This window comes from Hippoglossus stenolepis, chromosome 20 (genome assembly GCF_022539355.2).
Source record: "Hippoglossus stenolepis isolate QCI-W04-F060 chromosome 20, HSTE1.2, whole genome shotgun sequence".
Lineage (NCBI taxonomy): Eukaryota > Metazoa > Chordata > Actinopteri > Pleuronectiformes > Pleuronectidae > Hippoglossus > Hippoglossus stenolepis.
Window position 1 is genome coordinate 13,639,410 of NC_061502.1, and position 15,346 is coordinate 13,654,755.

General features: G+C 45.4%; 1 protein-coding gene across 2 annotated transcripts in view; it reads left to right on the forward strand.

The window, feature by feature from the left end:
- The window catches only part of akap12b (A kinase (PRKA) anchor protein 12b), a 44,825-nt gene that overhangs the window by 26,119 nt on the left and 3,360 nt on the right, over nt 1-15,346 (forward strand). The window contains exons 1-2 of one of the 2 annotated variants that reach the window (XM_035143350.2): nt 6,119-6,426; nt 10,807-14,970. In XM_035143350.2, the coding sequence (XP_034999241.2) occupies nt 6,402-6,426; nt 10,807-14,966 (4,185 nt within the window). In that variant the 5' untranslated portion in view covers nt 6,119-6,401 and the 3' untranslated portion in view covers nt 14,967-14,970. Of the gene's footprint in view, nt 1-6,118; nt 6,427-10,806; nt 14,971-15,346 lie in introns of those variants that run through there. The other variant, XM_035143349.2, reaches the window with a different exon arrangement.

Sequence of the window (15,346 nt, forward strand, 5' to 3'; positions counted from 1 at the left end):
GTCGAGTCGTCCACTAACGAGAGGTTCGATCCCCGGCTCTTTCTGTAGCATTCTGAAGTTTTGAAAGATACTGAACTCCATATTGCACCTGAAGGCCAATAGTGTATGAATGGTGTGTGATAGTAGCGCTGTATGAATGTGTGTGTAAATGGGTGAATGCGACTGGATATGTTCGATACAAATACAGGTATTTAACTCCTGATGGAAATATCTGGCTCTTTATCAGCTGAATTATCAACTGTGTTCTTGCTAATTCTTTAGTGTGGTTTTGTGACTTTAATACTACGAGCGAGCAATTTAGTGTTATGAATATTTAAAAAAATTCTGTTTGAAAAATTATTGATTTGCACAAATTTCTCATAGATAGATGAAAAACAAGACATTTTAGACTTTTGAAGATGTGTTTTTGATTGGTCTATATTTATATATGGTATGCAGGTATATAGTGTATATACTTATATTGTGTCTCAGAACCACAGTTGTTTTATTTAAGCTGTTTTTATTTTTCAATAGTCTGTACTTTTGAGTGTTCATCTAGAAACCAAAAGTTCAGGAACACTGGACATGCAGAGTGCACGATGTCTAATTATGCATCCCAGTCACAACCAGATCATTTGTAATAACGAAACTAACCCGCTCAGCAGTATTCAGGCAGTACTCCTACAGGGTCAAGAATTACAGTAATGAGTCAAACTCAGAGTTGGCCCTGACCAGGGCCCTCGGACCCCCAGGACCCACTTGTTTCTGCAGGCACTCCTCTCTCTCATCTTTCCCGGCATCAGGGAACCTAATCTCCCTCTCCTCAACCCTGTACCTCCCCCAGGCACATGGAGGACTGAGAGAATGGAGCAGGAATGTAACTGACCCCTCCTCCTCCTCCTGCTTTAATAGACCCCCTCTTACAATGCATCAAGTATCCATAAACTATAAGAAGTCTTTTTTTTTTTACCTTGAAATTAATGATAAAATCTTCCTTCAATAGGTGCCAAGAATGTGTCAGTGAGGTGAAGTTTTTCATTTGTGTCAGATGGAAGAATTAAAAAGTAATATTCTTGATACTGGGTATTTGATACCGCACAGATCTGCCGTGTCGGGCTCAGCTCCAGCACAAAATGAATCTCAAATTAGTGGGGGTGCACTGGTGCGGACACTTAAAAGTGATCGTCGTCCGACAAAAACTGATCAACACCCAGTTTATTTACGTCTGTAGTAACACCAAAGATATGTCTTTGTTAAATTTAAATGTGTTTATTGGTGTATGATCAGGTAAGACATTTAAATAATATGTGTCTTATGTGTTTGAATAGACCATGTAACACAGATGGGTCACATTAACGTGTAATAACAGTGGAAACAGCCATGGAAAATATTGTGTTACTGGCCCAGAGAATGGTTCCCAGTGAACAGATTGTTCTGGAACAGATAAAGTTGTTAACAAGTCACTTTTGTGGTCACATCATAATTTTTATATACATTCTATAGACATTTTTTTTTAAAGCAAACCCCCTACCCCACTACTGTGTGTATAGATGGTCATCGGAAGGCACCTGTTGAAGTTGGGGGCCGGGGGTGAGTGGGTGGTGGTAGTTTCTAAACATGAGATGACCGGGTTAACTTAGGCTGGAGTTTGAATAATGACTTTACTGCAGGTAACACACTGTCGTCTCCATAAGCTGCAGACCTGTGCATTTCCAGTGATGGACACCAAGCTATGGAGAATGAAATGACACTTTTATTATTCAATTGTCCACTGAGGGGGCTGCATACTTCCTCTGTAGAACCTTGAGCTGGGCGATACCACTTCAAATCAACATCACGATTATTTCAAACTTTTACCTCGATAACGATTCATGAACGATGAACGTCCCGGCTTGAACAGACTTAAGTTACCAAAGTTGGTTTCTAGAAAAGTCATTAAAAAAATACAAAAACTGTCGTGGAAACAAAAACGATCTGACTCCATTCAGGAAAAATCGTTTTTTCTGGATTTAATGGCCTCTTCAGACGAGCGTTTGTTTGCGTGTGGATTTAATGGAGCTCTGCCAGATTGTAATGTAAAGCAGAGCTCAGTCTGAGGTAAGGAAGATGGATAAGCAGGCAGGAAGAGCTTGAAGGATAAGAGCTATTGTGAGGAACATTTTTTCGGTGGAGTTCTCATGAGATACAGCTGCGTGGGGAGTGGGAGCCGTCTCGTTTTGGCACGCAGTCCACATGAGCCCCTTTTTCGGACTTGAGCAAGATTCAAACTTGGCGTTTTTACTCACAACATATTTGGTTTTTTTAACGGCGTCTCTCCAGAGTTCAGCATAGACCCACTTCAAACTAACACCCTGGTCAAACCAGCTGGATTATTTAGCAGTGGAGAAGTCCTTTGTCGACCATTTCCAAGGCCCGTTTGAAGCATCAGGATCTGGTTTCTCTGGATCTCGCCTTCCCCATTTTTACATCCAGTCTTTTAAAAGAAGACAAGATGATGCTTAACAACAACTGGAATGCCAAATTCCTGGTGCAAATATTTCAGGAATGCAGGGGAAAACGTGAAGACAAGCACAGCAGATGGCAAAGGCTGGATAAACATACACTGGAAGGGATTGTCGCTGCTCTACACCCCAGTTTAGACGCACCTCTTTAGGTTGTAGGACTTTAACTCGACAGCTTAGAAGACAAACAATAACAGAGGCAGACATACTTCATCTCCGATTTCATTGTAGTCAGTTTGCGTGCAAGACAATTTAGATTTTTATGGACCTCCCCTCTCAGTGCTGAAAGCTGTAAACATGACCCCCATTGTTTTAGAGCAATAATAAACAAAAGATGGTCACGAAATCCTCGAATGTGAGACCTCACCGCCACAGTCATCATCTCATAGCGTGACATCACGTCATCTGAATCTGAACAAGAAAAGGCGGAAGGGTTTGTGGACACGCCGTGCGGGGTACAGAATGAGGCATAACTCGAGGAAACGTGCAAAGGGAAGAGGAAACGGCGACGTCAAGAAAAGACCGGTTCCCTGTCCGACATTCTTAACCAGCCATCCCTCCGGCCCACACACAGACCGGAGGAGGGGTGGGAAGGGGGCTCGTGAGGACAGAGGATTGAGGAGGAGAAAGTGGTGGAGCCGCGGAGGGATTAAAGAAGACTGGAGTGTGGATTCGGGGGAGAAAAAAGGACAGTGTGAAAGGAGGAGAAACATTTTTTTTAAATGGACAAGAAAGGAGAAGTACTGGAGGAAGAATCTCTCTGATCTCCTGCGTTTTCACACATCACTCACATCCCTCGTTTCCCTTTCCTCCAATTATTTCAACATCATCCCATCCAGTTCTTGGAAGAGGAGGAGGAGGGGCTTTCTCCTCTGCTGTCCGATGATGTCATGCGCTTCTTTACAGGCCACCAAAAGGCGGCCCTGCGCAGCACCCCCACCCCCCACCCGCCCCACTATTCAAGACCCCTCCTCAAACATTCCTGAACTCAGGCATGTTTTCTGATTTATCCAGATATGTGGGGCGTCACCCCCACAGACTTGGCCCTGGGTTGTGCAGACGCAAGTCAACAGACGCAGTTTAAAGATATGAAATACATTACAGTTTACTATTTACCATTACAGTCAAGTGTTGTGACCAGAGTTTGTTTCATTCAAGTGACCATTTATCTAATAAAAGAAAAAACACTAGGATGGCACTCGTTGGAGCGGCTGCCAAGGAGAGACCCTTAAATTCAATCAAATTGCAAACACTCATAAATATCAGTCCTCTAATTATGCCAGATTTTTTCTCATCCAGATCCATGAATTATTCCCTGGGAATCAATTGATCTAATGACGGAAAGCAAATCGATAACTACAGTTATCAACTAAAGTCTGTGGTGCCGTCTTCTCAAATCTGAATATTTCATGATATTCCTTGTTACATATGATAGCAAACTGAATATTAGTATTTGGTTTTGGTCTGTGGTTCTGGAAAACCAGACATTTCAATACTCATACCATATTTTCTAATTTATGACAAGGTTCTGTGAATTTAAACAACCTTTTATTTTCAGGGTTTGAGATGTAAATGAAATTAGCACTGAAACCAAGAGAAGATAAAGAGAAGAAACACATTTATGGGAGTGAAGAGAATTACTCTACTTGTTTATTTGGTGTTTATTTCACAGTAATAAATGAATCTATCATCCAGAGGAAATATTTTAATCTTTCACACTTAACAATGAAGATCTGAGGTAAACAGTCGATTATTATTATTATTACACTGGATGAATTCAGACCTGGTCTTCACATAGGATGTCTGTATTTCTATGATATGTGATTTATATGTGATATTTTATGAGAATAGCCGCCTTGTCCTGTAATTACTGGGAACTTCATTGCTATAATATTTCCCATATAACTCAGTGTAGCCTGAGGCTTTGTATGTGCCTGAATTAAAACCCCTCTGTATGTATGGAATGTGACTGATGTGCATGAGTCATATGAAGGAAGTTGGGCGGGAAACAGGAAGATGCGGGCCGACCCAGCCAAGATACTCTCATCCAACCTTTAAATTCCCCTCAGTCTGACTCACTGTCCACTCAGCTCAATGCTGTGCTCGTCTCATTGTGAAGAGAAAGTGCAAATGTAGTGAACCTGACATGAGTCACATCCAAAAACCGAGAAGCGGCATGTCAGGGTGAAATTCTTTGTAAATGAGTGTGATCACATGAATGAGTCTTTCATGATGCAGCCATGGGATTTAACTTTTACAGTTAAGAGTATTCTCGCAATGTGTATTTATGCCTAATTCTCTCTTAACATAAGAAAAGCAAGATTTCATTTCCCCGGGAACTTCTCCTGAACGTGTCTCATTAGATCTGCGACTGTATCTTCTGTCCCTCCGAACCCCTCCGCTCCTTCTCCTCCTCCGCCAGCTCTGATTAAAAAAAACCATGAAGCTCTCCATTCATGGCCAAAGACCTTGGTATTCACGCCCGTTTCCATTCAGTGGATCTGAAGAGACTCACAGGAAGTGGTGTCGGATAAAGAGAAAATCCGATTATTTGTTCTCGGATGTGTTTTTTGTCTCGTTCGGTGTTTTCTCGTTTTGCCCTGATTTGATTTGAAATGATGATGTTTGGTTGGGTTTGAGGTTCAAACGCTGCTGGAACACACTGAAACTTTTGCCGATTAGATTTGTTGAATAACATTTTAAAGCACAACACACTCCCAGTGTTGGGTGAGGGGGGCCGCGCTCAGACGCTACTTGATTACTGCTGTTATCACCTATTTGGGAGCCTTCTATATGGAACTCACACATTCCTCTGGGACAATGCTAACGTGTGACAGATCTGATTATCCTGGTATGTACCTGAGGATTTATCTGCATTCCTCCTGGCCCCTCCACCCCCCGAGACAAAAGCTGAATTAAATGTGTCTGCACTGGAGTAATTGAGAGGGGCCCATTAACATTCAGAGGGAGCAGGCGGCAACGCGATGGCACCCCCGTTCTGAGGTCCTTGGTATGAACCACTCTTCAAACAGTTTCTGGATGGTGCTTCTCTATTAATTTCACTTTAAACGGATACAAATCACCCATTTCCAATTAAGAACAAATGGAGAGTTTTGTGTCCAAATGAAATCGTGAAATTCCCTCTTGCTCGCCAGTTTCAACATTCCTCTACATGACTAGTGACATAAGATATGGGGGAAAGCCTGGTCAAGGAAGAGAAAAGGTGGATAGAAGAGTGGTCTCCAGTTGCCTTTAAAAGAGGACACATTTGGATATTAAGGCCAGGAGAGGGGGGGGGGGACAGTAGAGACCCCCTACCCAAAAGAAACAATGTGCATGTGTGATGGGGTTTGAACATATACAATAGTGGGAGATAAATGGTCCAGTGAAAGATCACATGATGAGCTCCAGTCATCCCTGGGTTGGAGGTCTGAGGGAGAGCGAGTCGGAGAAGGAAGGAGGAGGATGGTGGGGGTAGGGGGGTGTCTGTGTGTGTGTGTTTGTGTGTGTGTGTGTGTGAGGCAGGGGAGGGGGGGTTTGCTCATTCAGAACAGCTGAAGAAAGGAGAGGGAGGTGGGAGGCATGAGGGAGGCAGGGGTGGTCCCAACATGACATGTGTGTCAGTCTGTTGAAATGTGTGTGGAGCCCTCCTCTCTGGTCATACTGACCGAGAAGCGCTGGAAGAGAGAGGGAGACACTCAGAGAAGAAGAGAAAGAGAGACACACAGCTTCTGCACCTCAGAGTTTCAGGAGTTAAGACGGAGCCGAGCAGATCTCACATTTTGAAGAGCGTGCAGACGAGTGAAGGGAAACAGTAAAGACAGTAAATACAATACTTTAAAAAAAGATTTATATTTTTTTTAACCTTTTTTATTTTAGAATTTTTTTTTTTTGGAGGAAGGCTTTTTGGTCGTTTTACAAATGCTTGGAACAATTACTCTAACAGGTAAGCAAAAAGGGCCTCATCCCAAACTTTTAACCCTGCGGTGATCTGTCCAACATGAATGCAAACTTTGTGGCTGCTTGTGCCAGTTCAATTTAGAATCTGGCCTTTTCGTCATTTCTGTGGCTTTAAATCTTTTCTTTAGATAAACGTAGGAAAAACAAAACCAAAAGCAACTGTTTTCTGCTCACATGAGTGAGTGCAGCCGGAGGCATTGTTGTCCTGAGGGTGTGGTTACTCATTGTGGTTTGTGGATGTTCCGGCACGAGAGAGGGATTTCAGTTGGAGGTGGTTTTGCTTTGACCACCAGAGACTCATTGTGGAAGAAAATGTGTGAAATCATATATATTTATTGTCGTTTTGTTCAATTTCATTCAATTTAAACTGGTTTTTAAATTCTGTTTTTGAGCCTCGATCATCAAGTGGTAATTCATCATTCTCCCTCCATCACCAGTGGTTTCGTATGAACTCTGAATCATCCCATTTTTCAGTAGCCCTGTAGTAAAAGAAAAAAATGTTTATCCACTGCACAAACTTTTCCTGTCACGTAACCGCCGTCTCCGCCTTAGACAAACTTCAGAGTGAACTTTTGGGGGGGGGTTTACATCCCACAAAGCCTCCTTTGGTGGGAAAAGAATTTCACACGGTGACAGCTGCCCCGATAGAAATATACATGAGCCACCAATTCACAGAAATATTTTTCAAAGCCTCCTTTTAGCTCGTCCGTCCGAACCAGCTCCCATGCATCCCGTCATGTGAAGTATTTCATTAGATTAGAGTGGGATCCTAATTCCCAGTGGGCTTATTCAGTTTAGAGGGATAGAGAAGGAGGGAGGAGAGAGAGAGAGAGAGGGGCGTATGGAATTAATTACATGCCAAGACCAATTCTTCTTCAGGCCTTATAACTGGGAGTGATGGTTGAAATGGAGCAGGGGTTTTGGGGGTGTCTTGCTCGACCCGCAGGTTTTGGTTTCGGTGAATGAGTGGAATACCAGAGCTTTATCGTTTACACATAAACAAACAGGTTTTCTGTGAGCACGCCGCTGCAGCAGACTCTGGCTCGGCGTGAGTTAGATAACAGAGGTATTTGGGTGTTGGATGTGCAGAGGAGACCCCCCCAACCCCCCCACCCGGAGCCAAGGAGACACTTCGACCACACCTTTGATGCAGAGAGAGGGAGGGGGTGGTGGTGGTGGTGGTTGGGGGGGGTCAGTGGAAGGGGTCCTGTTGGGGGAGGGTGAGGTGGTCTGGGGGGGTGTTGTGTCTCCTTGCCCTCTTTTTTTTTGACCGACATCTTTTGTTTCAAGGGCTTCTGCTCCAGACGACAATAATCATAACAGGGATTTGCATTAATTTGGGGCAAAGTGTGTAAACAACAGGAAGAATGGCTGGCATTCAACACACACGCACGCACGCACGCACGCACGCACGCACGCACAGCCACAGCCACATCAGAAATCTGAGCTCACTGGGGTAGATTTACAACAATTGTTTGAGGTTTTTTTTGGCTGCGGTGATGATATTTAATGCGAGGGCATCACCTTACCAAATGCCTTTCACACCCGTAAACAAAGCCTGTCTTCACCACAGAGAGACGCATCCCAGCTATGAATGTGTGTGTGTGTGTGTCTCAGATATGTAACACCCTCTAAAGTGAGTTAGGGCTGCAGCCTCAGGGCAGAAACCCCCTCCCACCACCCTATCCCTCCATCTCCTTAACTGTCCCCTGCTCACCCCCTGCAGCCTCACCCCTCACGCTCGCATTCTTTCTGGTACAGTCGTTATTCAAAAGACCACCACCCCCCCTACTCTCCTCACATTTACTCCCCCACCCGCCCAAATCAAATGTTAACAGTTGTGTTCGAAGCAGGAAAAAAACCCTCCGGAAAACAAAGATCAAAAAGACTGGGAGAGATTCCAGGAGTGTGTTAAATCAACATGATTCCTGTTTTATTGTCTGTGTAGATACACGTGGCCTCGTCTGGTTTACCAACAGTTTGACCCCTCCCACACACACACACACACACACACACACACACACACACACATTCGTCTTCACACACAAATTCTTCAGCGCACCAGAACTACATTGAAATGTGTAATTATATACATAGTTAAGCTGACTTTGGGTCGGCCAATTAAAAGCAGTGGTTTCATATTGGATAACTGTTTGCTTGGTGACTTGTGTTTACACAATGCTTGTGTATTCTTGCCCTGACCCGCTCACTCAACAGTGTGATTCGACAAGTGCCCTTTAAATTAAACACATGTGGGACGGAGCCCCGCTGCCATGTGACACTGATGTATCATATAAGTTACTTGGGCGCGGACTTTTTCCCCAACTTTACATCAGTTTTAAGTAAAAGACGACAAACTCCCAACTGCAGCGTGTCTTGATAATAGGAAAGTCGACCACCCCCCTTTCTTTTATTGTCGGAGGCCAGAGCGGGTTAGAAAGGCCATTGTGTTTGCATGAGTGTGTGCCTTGGGAAGGGGGTGGGTCCACATCCATCCTGCTGTGGTGGAATTTGGGTCAAGGGGATTGGGACTTATTTTAAGGAGGGGTTGCAGGGGCCTGTATTGTTTGGTTTAAATCCTATATGGGCGCAGACGAGACACCGTAACTGAAAAAAATACAAATAAACATTCTTTAAATCCCCTGGCATGTCTGGAGAATCCTAAAATTGTTTTCCCCTAAAGATGGAGTGAGAGGCATAGCTCACATTTCTCAAATCTAAATATATATACAAAACATGGGCGTGCCCCTGTGAGTGGCATTAGCGTATGAAAGAGCTTCTTTATTCCTTCACACAAATTTAGCACAGAATGCTGCTGCAGTGTTCGGCAACAAGTTACTCCCATTGGTCAAGTGAACTTTTAGAGTTTTCTTTACTATAACCTGAAATATTCCGGGAATGTCGTGCAAGTGATTGAGGCTTCGTGTCTATAATTAAGGAGAAGGATGTGGACACTTGTGGCGCAGTTTTGCATTTTTGTGTGTGAGACAAGAACACGTCTTTATTTACAAGCTGAATCTGCCAGGGCAAGAGTAGGAGGTAGTTCCCACAGTGTGCATGGTGGTTTAAGGAGAGCATCTTTGTGTTCCCCAGTGGGTATAATCAGGTAAGCTGATATGTAGTCATTAAAAGTCCTGGGAAATTTGTTTTGAGGGTTTCAGATGTGAGGTTTCCCAGACCTCTAGTGAGAAGTTAGTTAAAAAAAAAGAAAGAAAAGCTTCAGGCACTGGCAGGTCGTCATCCCCCGAGGCCTCCTCCTGTCAAAACACAGATAGACGTGGCATCGTATGTGAATGTGTGGGTTGTATGTGTGGTTTTTGTCTCAAACCACATCTGCTAACAGGCCATTTGTATGACATAATTCTTGTGTTATTTGTGTGACGAACCAAGGAGTCACTCACAATAGTGGAGTTAGACAAGTGTTTCAGTTTGGCCTTCAAAAGGACCAAGTAGTGGGCCACATGATTCAACATTATGGGGTTTTCTGCACACATTGTGTATTTGGACAATAATCCTCAAATTGCCAACAGCATTACTGTCGTTATGCAAGATTTTTCCGTGAATCTCCCTTGGGGGGGATTGCTGTGTTATTTGTGCCAATGCCAAACCTCTGATTGCAATTAAGTGGTCATATGCTTGATAAAATCTGATCTCAGCAAATACTTTCTGTACAACATCTTTGATTATCTGCAGATGGCAAGAAGACTTTCAATAATGATATAACAAAAAAATCCCATTTCTTTGGAATGTAGTTTCTCCTCAGAGTAATGACAGAGATTTTATAAAACACAGCTTTCTTGGTTGATTTGATTTCCTCACTTCATTACATTTGTTAAATTGACTGTTATAAAATCACAGCTGCGGTCAAAGCTTTATTATATGAATATCATGGGAATATTGTTATTGTCCGGAAGCAGATGCAGGAAGTCAATCAATCAATCAATCAATCAAACTTTATTTGTATGGCCCATATTCCCAAATCACAATTGGTCTCATAGGACTTAACAAGGTGCAACATCCTGTGGGCTTAACCCTCAACAAGAATAAAGAAAAACTTCCAGAAAGAAACGTAGAAACGTCAGAGAGAGCCACATGTGAGGGATCCCTCTCCCAGGACGGACAGGGGTCCAATAGATGCTGCATGTCACTGGACACATCAACAAAATAACTGTATTTACGACACTGATTAGAAGTTACAGTTTGTAACATAATGGAAAAGTGTGTCAATGTTTAAAGTATTTATACATAAGAAAATGTCTGATAGAGATGAAGGGAGCAGCAATGACAAATGAATTGAGGAGTAAATCTTGAATGAGATATCTGATGTGTATCATACTGAACATGCTTTCCTTTCTTGTCGTTTCAGTTGGCCAGCCTGATGCTGTGTCAGTGCCTCAAAAGGAGGAGGCCTCTGAGACCGTGGACACCGCCCAGGATGAAGTAGCCCCTCAAGTGAATGGGGAGAAAGTGGAGAAAGAATCCCCTGATGCCAATGACATCTCCGCTGTTGAGGAGAAGGCAGGGGAGGAGAAGCCTGATGATGCAACTGAAGTGGGCTTCAAGAAGATCTTCCGCTTCGTGGGCTTTAAATTCACACTGAAGAAAGACAAGAGTGAGGAGAAAGACCCTGTGAAGCTACTGATGGTCAAAGATAAGGAAGGAAAAGAGCTCACTGGGACGGATGAACCTACAAAGGAGGAGGAGGCTGTTACTGCTGAGGAGAAGAGCACAGCTGAAGAGAAGGAGACTGACTCGGAGGCAACTACTGTTGAGGCTGAACTCACTGATAAAGCTGAAACCACTGATGCCCCAGCTGGAGACGCTGCAAATGGAGACACTGATGAAGCAGTCAAGGGGGAAGAAGCTGAGAAGGAAGGAGAGGCCAGTCCACCCTCCCAGGAGACCACCCTGACCCTGTCCCCCTTCAGAAAGCTCTTCGGTGGAGGCATCTTCTCTAACCTGCGAAAGAAGGCCAGCATCAAGAAGACAAAGGAGGAGGAAGACAAGGAGGCAGTTGTTGAAGAGGAAGCAGCTAAATCAGAGGAAACTGCTGCAGCAGAGGAGGACAAGGTTGATGCAGAGCTAGGAAACCAGGAGGAGGCACCAGCAACTCCAGAGGAAGACAAATCGGAGCCAAAGGAGGAGGCTCCAGTCACTCCAGAGGAAGTCAAATCAGAGGCAACCCTAGCCTCTGAGGAAACCCCTGCTCCCTCAGCAGGTACCTCTGATGAGACTAAACAAGAAGAGGAAAAAGCAGAGGAGGAGAAGGCTCCAGCAGAGGTGAAGTCTGAGGTGGAGCTCCTCGCATCACAGGAGAAGGTAAAGCCCCAGGGAAGCCCCCTGAAGAAGCTCTTCACTGGTGCCGGCTTGAAGAAACTGTCAACTAAGAAACAGAAGGCCAAGAAAGATGCTGAGAGCAAATTGACTGAGTCTGGCGAGCAGGCGGCTGAGCAGCTTCAGTCATCCACTGAATCAGCAGAGGCTCCTAAAGCCGACAGTGGGCCCTCATCTCCAGAAGAGTCAGGAGAGCATGTCCTTGCTGTGGAGGTGACCCAGAATGAGTCCAGCCAAGAGGGTGATGTTGAAGTTGCCTCTGACGGAGAAAAGAAAAAAGAGGGCATCATCGCCTGGTCCTCCTTCAAGAGACTAGTAACTCCCAAGAAGCTTGTGAAAAGGTCTTCTGAGAGTGATGATGAAGCCACGGGTGAGAAACCAGCAAAGTCGGCCACACTGTCCTCTTCTGAGAGCGCTCCATTAGCAGATAAGAGTGTTGAGGAGGAGGCCATGGAGGAAAAGCCAACTGAGGAAGAGCCAAATACTGAAAACACTGAGAAACTTGTCAGCAGCACCGAAGAGCCCAAAAAGAAAATGGACACCTCAGTCTCCTGGGAGGCCCTCATGTGTATGGGTGGAACCAAAAAGAGGACAAGGAGGACATCTGATTCTGATGATGAGGAGACCAAGATTGAAGAGGAAGCAGCAGCAGTTGTAGAATCAGTTGCAGAAGAGGAAGAGGAGGTCAAACCCGAGGCTGCTGTTGTCACTTCTGCCTCACAAAACACAGAGAGTGAAGGAGAAGAAGTTGTTTCCTCCCCTGAGCCTTTAAGCCCCCCTGAGAGAGAATCTACCTGGGACACACTGAAACGCATGGTTATGTCAAAGAGTAAGCCCAAACTTGATGAAAAACCAGAGGAGAGTGCAAACCAAGTCCAGTCAGACAGTGAAGCCCCAAAGGAAGAGTCATCTTTCTCCTTGAGGAAGTTCTTCCCTGGACGCAGAAAGAAGAAGGTTGAAAAGCAGACCTCCACTGAAGCTGGAGAGGAGGACTCTGACACCCCAGCTGTGGTTCCTCTCTCAGAGTACGATGACCAAGTTGAGGCTAAACAGGAAGCACCAGCTGAAATCCAGACTAACGTGTCTACTGAAGATAGATCCCCTTCATGGATTCCAGCCTCTGTCGAAGAAGCTGATAATAACCACGATCAGCTGAGTGACATCCCAGAGGAGGCAGAGAATGCTGCCACCCCAAAGTCTGTTGACACTGATATTGCAGATGATGAGGACCAGGCTATGCAGACCAACAACAGTCTTGGTCGCAGGGGTCGTAGGCTGTCCACAGCTGAAATGAAGCCTGTCACTCAGGCTCCAGCTGCAGAGGCCACCCTCGTTCCTCAGGGACCCTTGTCGGGAAACGCCGAGGAGGTTGTGGCGGGTATTGAGGCCCAAATCAGTGAAATTGTATGCCAGACATCTGTGACTGTTGTAGATGTATCAGTAGAGGCAGCTTCTGAAAACATCGAGGATGAACCACCAACTGAGAATGCAGAGGTAACGTCAAATACTATCCTGCAGCCACATACTAGTGAAGAGGCAATGGCTATCTGTACTGGCCTGGGCACAAAGGAGATTGCCAAAGTAGCTCTGGAGAAGCCTGCAACAACCCTCGTTGAGTGCATGGCCGTGGTCCATGATGTCCTGGGCACAGAGGTGTTGTTGGAAGAGAAACCAGCAAGTCCAGAGGAAGTCATAGTTGCGGAAGATGCAGTGTTCATGGCCCAAGTGCAGCAAGTTGAAACCACTGACCTTGAGCCCGCTGTTGAAAATTCCCAGGATGATGTGGAAGGCATTCAGGTTGCCACTGAGAGCTGCGAACCTGAAATTGAGAGGATTGGAGTCGTCACCACTCTTCTGGAGGAGTCTGTTGTCCTTCAGACCACCACAGTGAGCGAGAACTCTCCAAAAGCTGAAGTAGTCAACCCCATTACCCCAACATCTGAGACAGCCATCTGCACCCAGAGCATAGAAGTCATCGAGCCAACTGTAGAGACCAAGGCAGTGAAAATGGACACGGAGCTGCTTGATGCTGCCACCGAGGAAAATGCACCTATCACAGAGGTATTTCAGGTTGTGAATGAGGAGATATCTTTTACCATGTGTAGTACTACAATGACCACCATCACAAAGGAGACTGTCCTATCAAGTGAGGAGGCTCCTGTCATCACAGAAACGGTGGTTGGCATCACCCCGCTCAGTGTGGAGTCTGACCAGGTGGCAAGCTCAGAGGAGGTCACCATAAAGGAGGAAGAGACAGTTGTGGAGACTGTGGAGGCCACTGCCATTGAGATTGTAAAGCCAGAGAGTCCTGCTGTCGGTGAGCAGGCAACAGAGGAGATGGAGGAAATCCAGGATGATGTGCAGCAGGCCTGTGTGATTGAGGCTCAGAGCCAGGTTATTGCCCAGGCTATCATTCAGGATGCCATAGATAAAGTTTCAGAGACCACACCTGAACCCCAAGAGCCTGCCACCGCCCCATCACCAGTCCAGGCAACAGCAGGAATAGAGGAAGAAATCATAACTGAGAACATTGTCACCGTCGACACCCCTGTCGCTGTCGTCTGTGACATACCAGCACCGAAGTCACCCCCGCAGCTTCATGTTGCCATGGAGGTCATTGACACAATCGCTTTAGAGGTCACAGAGAGCCTTGATGTAAAGGTAGAGGAGGAGGAGAAGAAGGAACAAGTGGAAGAGTTGAAGCAAGCTGTGGAGGTTAAAGTAAGTGAAGAAGAAACGGTTGTAGTGGAAGAAGTCGTAGAGGGTGTCGCAGAGGTGGAGAAGGAAGAGAGCCAAGAGGAGGAGGTGAAACCACAATCAGAGGAATCAGAGGAGAACAAAGAAACAGAGATCCACATTCCAGTCCAGGTGGTCCTGCAGTCAGCACATCTGGTGGAGGAGCCATCGGTGGAAGAAGAGGCCGTGGTAGAGTTTGACAGCAATGGACCAGTGAACAACAACATCAGCGTAGAGCCCACGAGCCCCGCAAGCGTAAAAAAACTCTCAACACTGTCAGAAGAAGCTCAAGCGACGGCGTCAGGAGAGGTCACGGAGGCAGCAGCGGACCAGCCGGAGACGGAGAAGACGACATCAGGGAAGTGCGCCGAGGTGATGGCCCAGGTGATCGAGGTGATTGAGGAGGCCGTGAAGGAGATCGAGCCTGTGTCCACAGAGATCACAGCAGCATCATGAGCAGGTGAGATGGACATTTGCTTTACAACTTTTTTTTCATTTTCTTATATATCACCATGCAGATGATATAAAAAAATCTAAACTTAAGTCTTTTATTGTAAAAAAAACCCAAAAAACTAAGGAATGATTTTTTTTTTGCTATTTTCAAAATTCCTATGTTGGCCTATCACACAATCTTCTCATAGTGGATTTTTTTGAAACATCAATGGGTCCTACTTTTATTAGGGAGAAGGGGAGGGGATTCGCCCACTAACCAGATGAAAAAGCTTTTGTTCGGGCTACGAGTTACCAGGGGACCTTTGATATCAAAGCAGGAATGCCGCCATTGACCCCTTCTTTTCAGGCCGGGGTCTAGGCAAGGGAAGCGGTGTGTGAGGGGG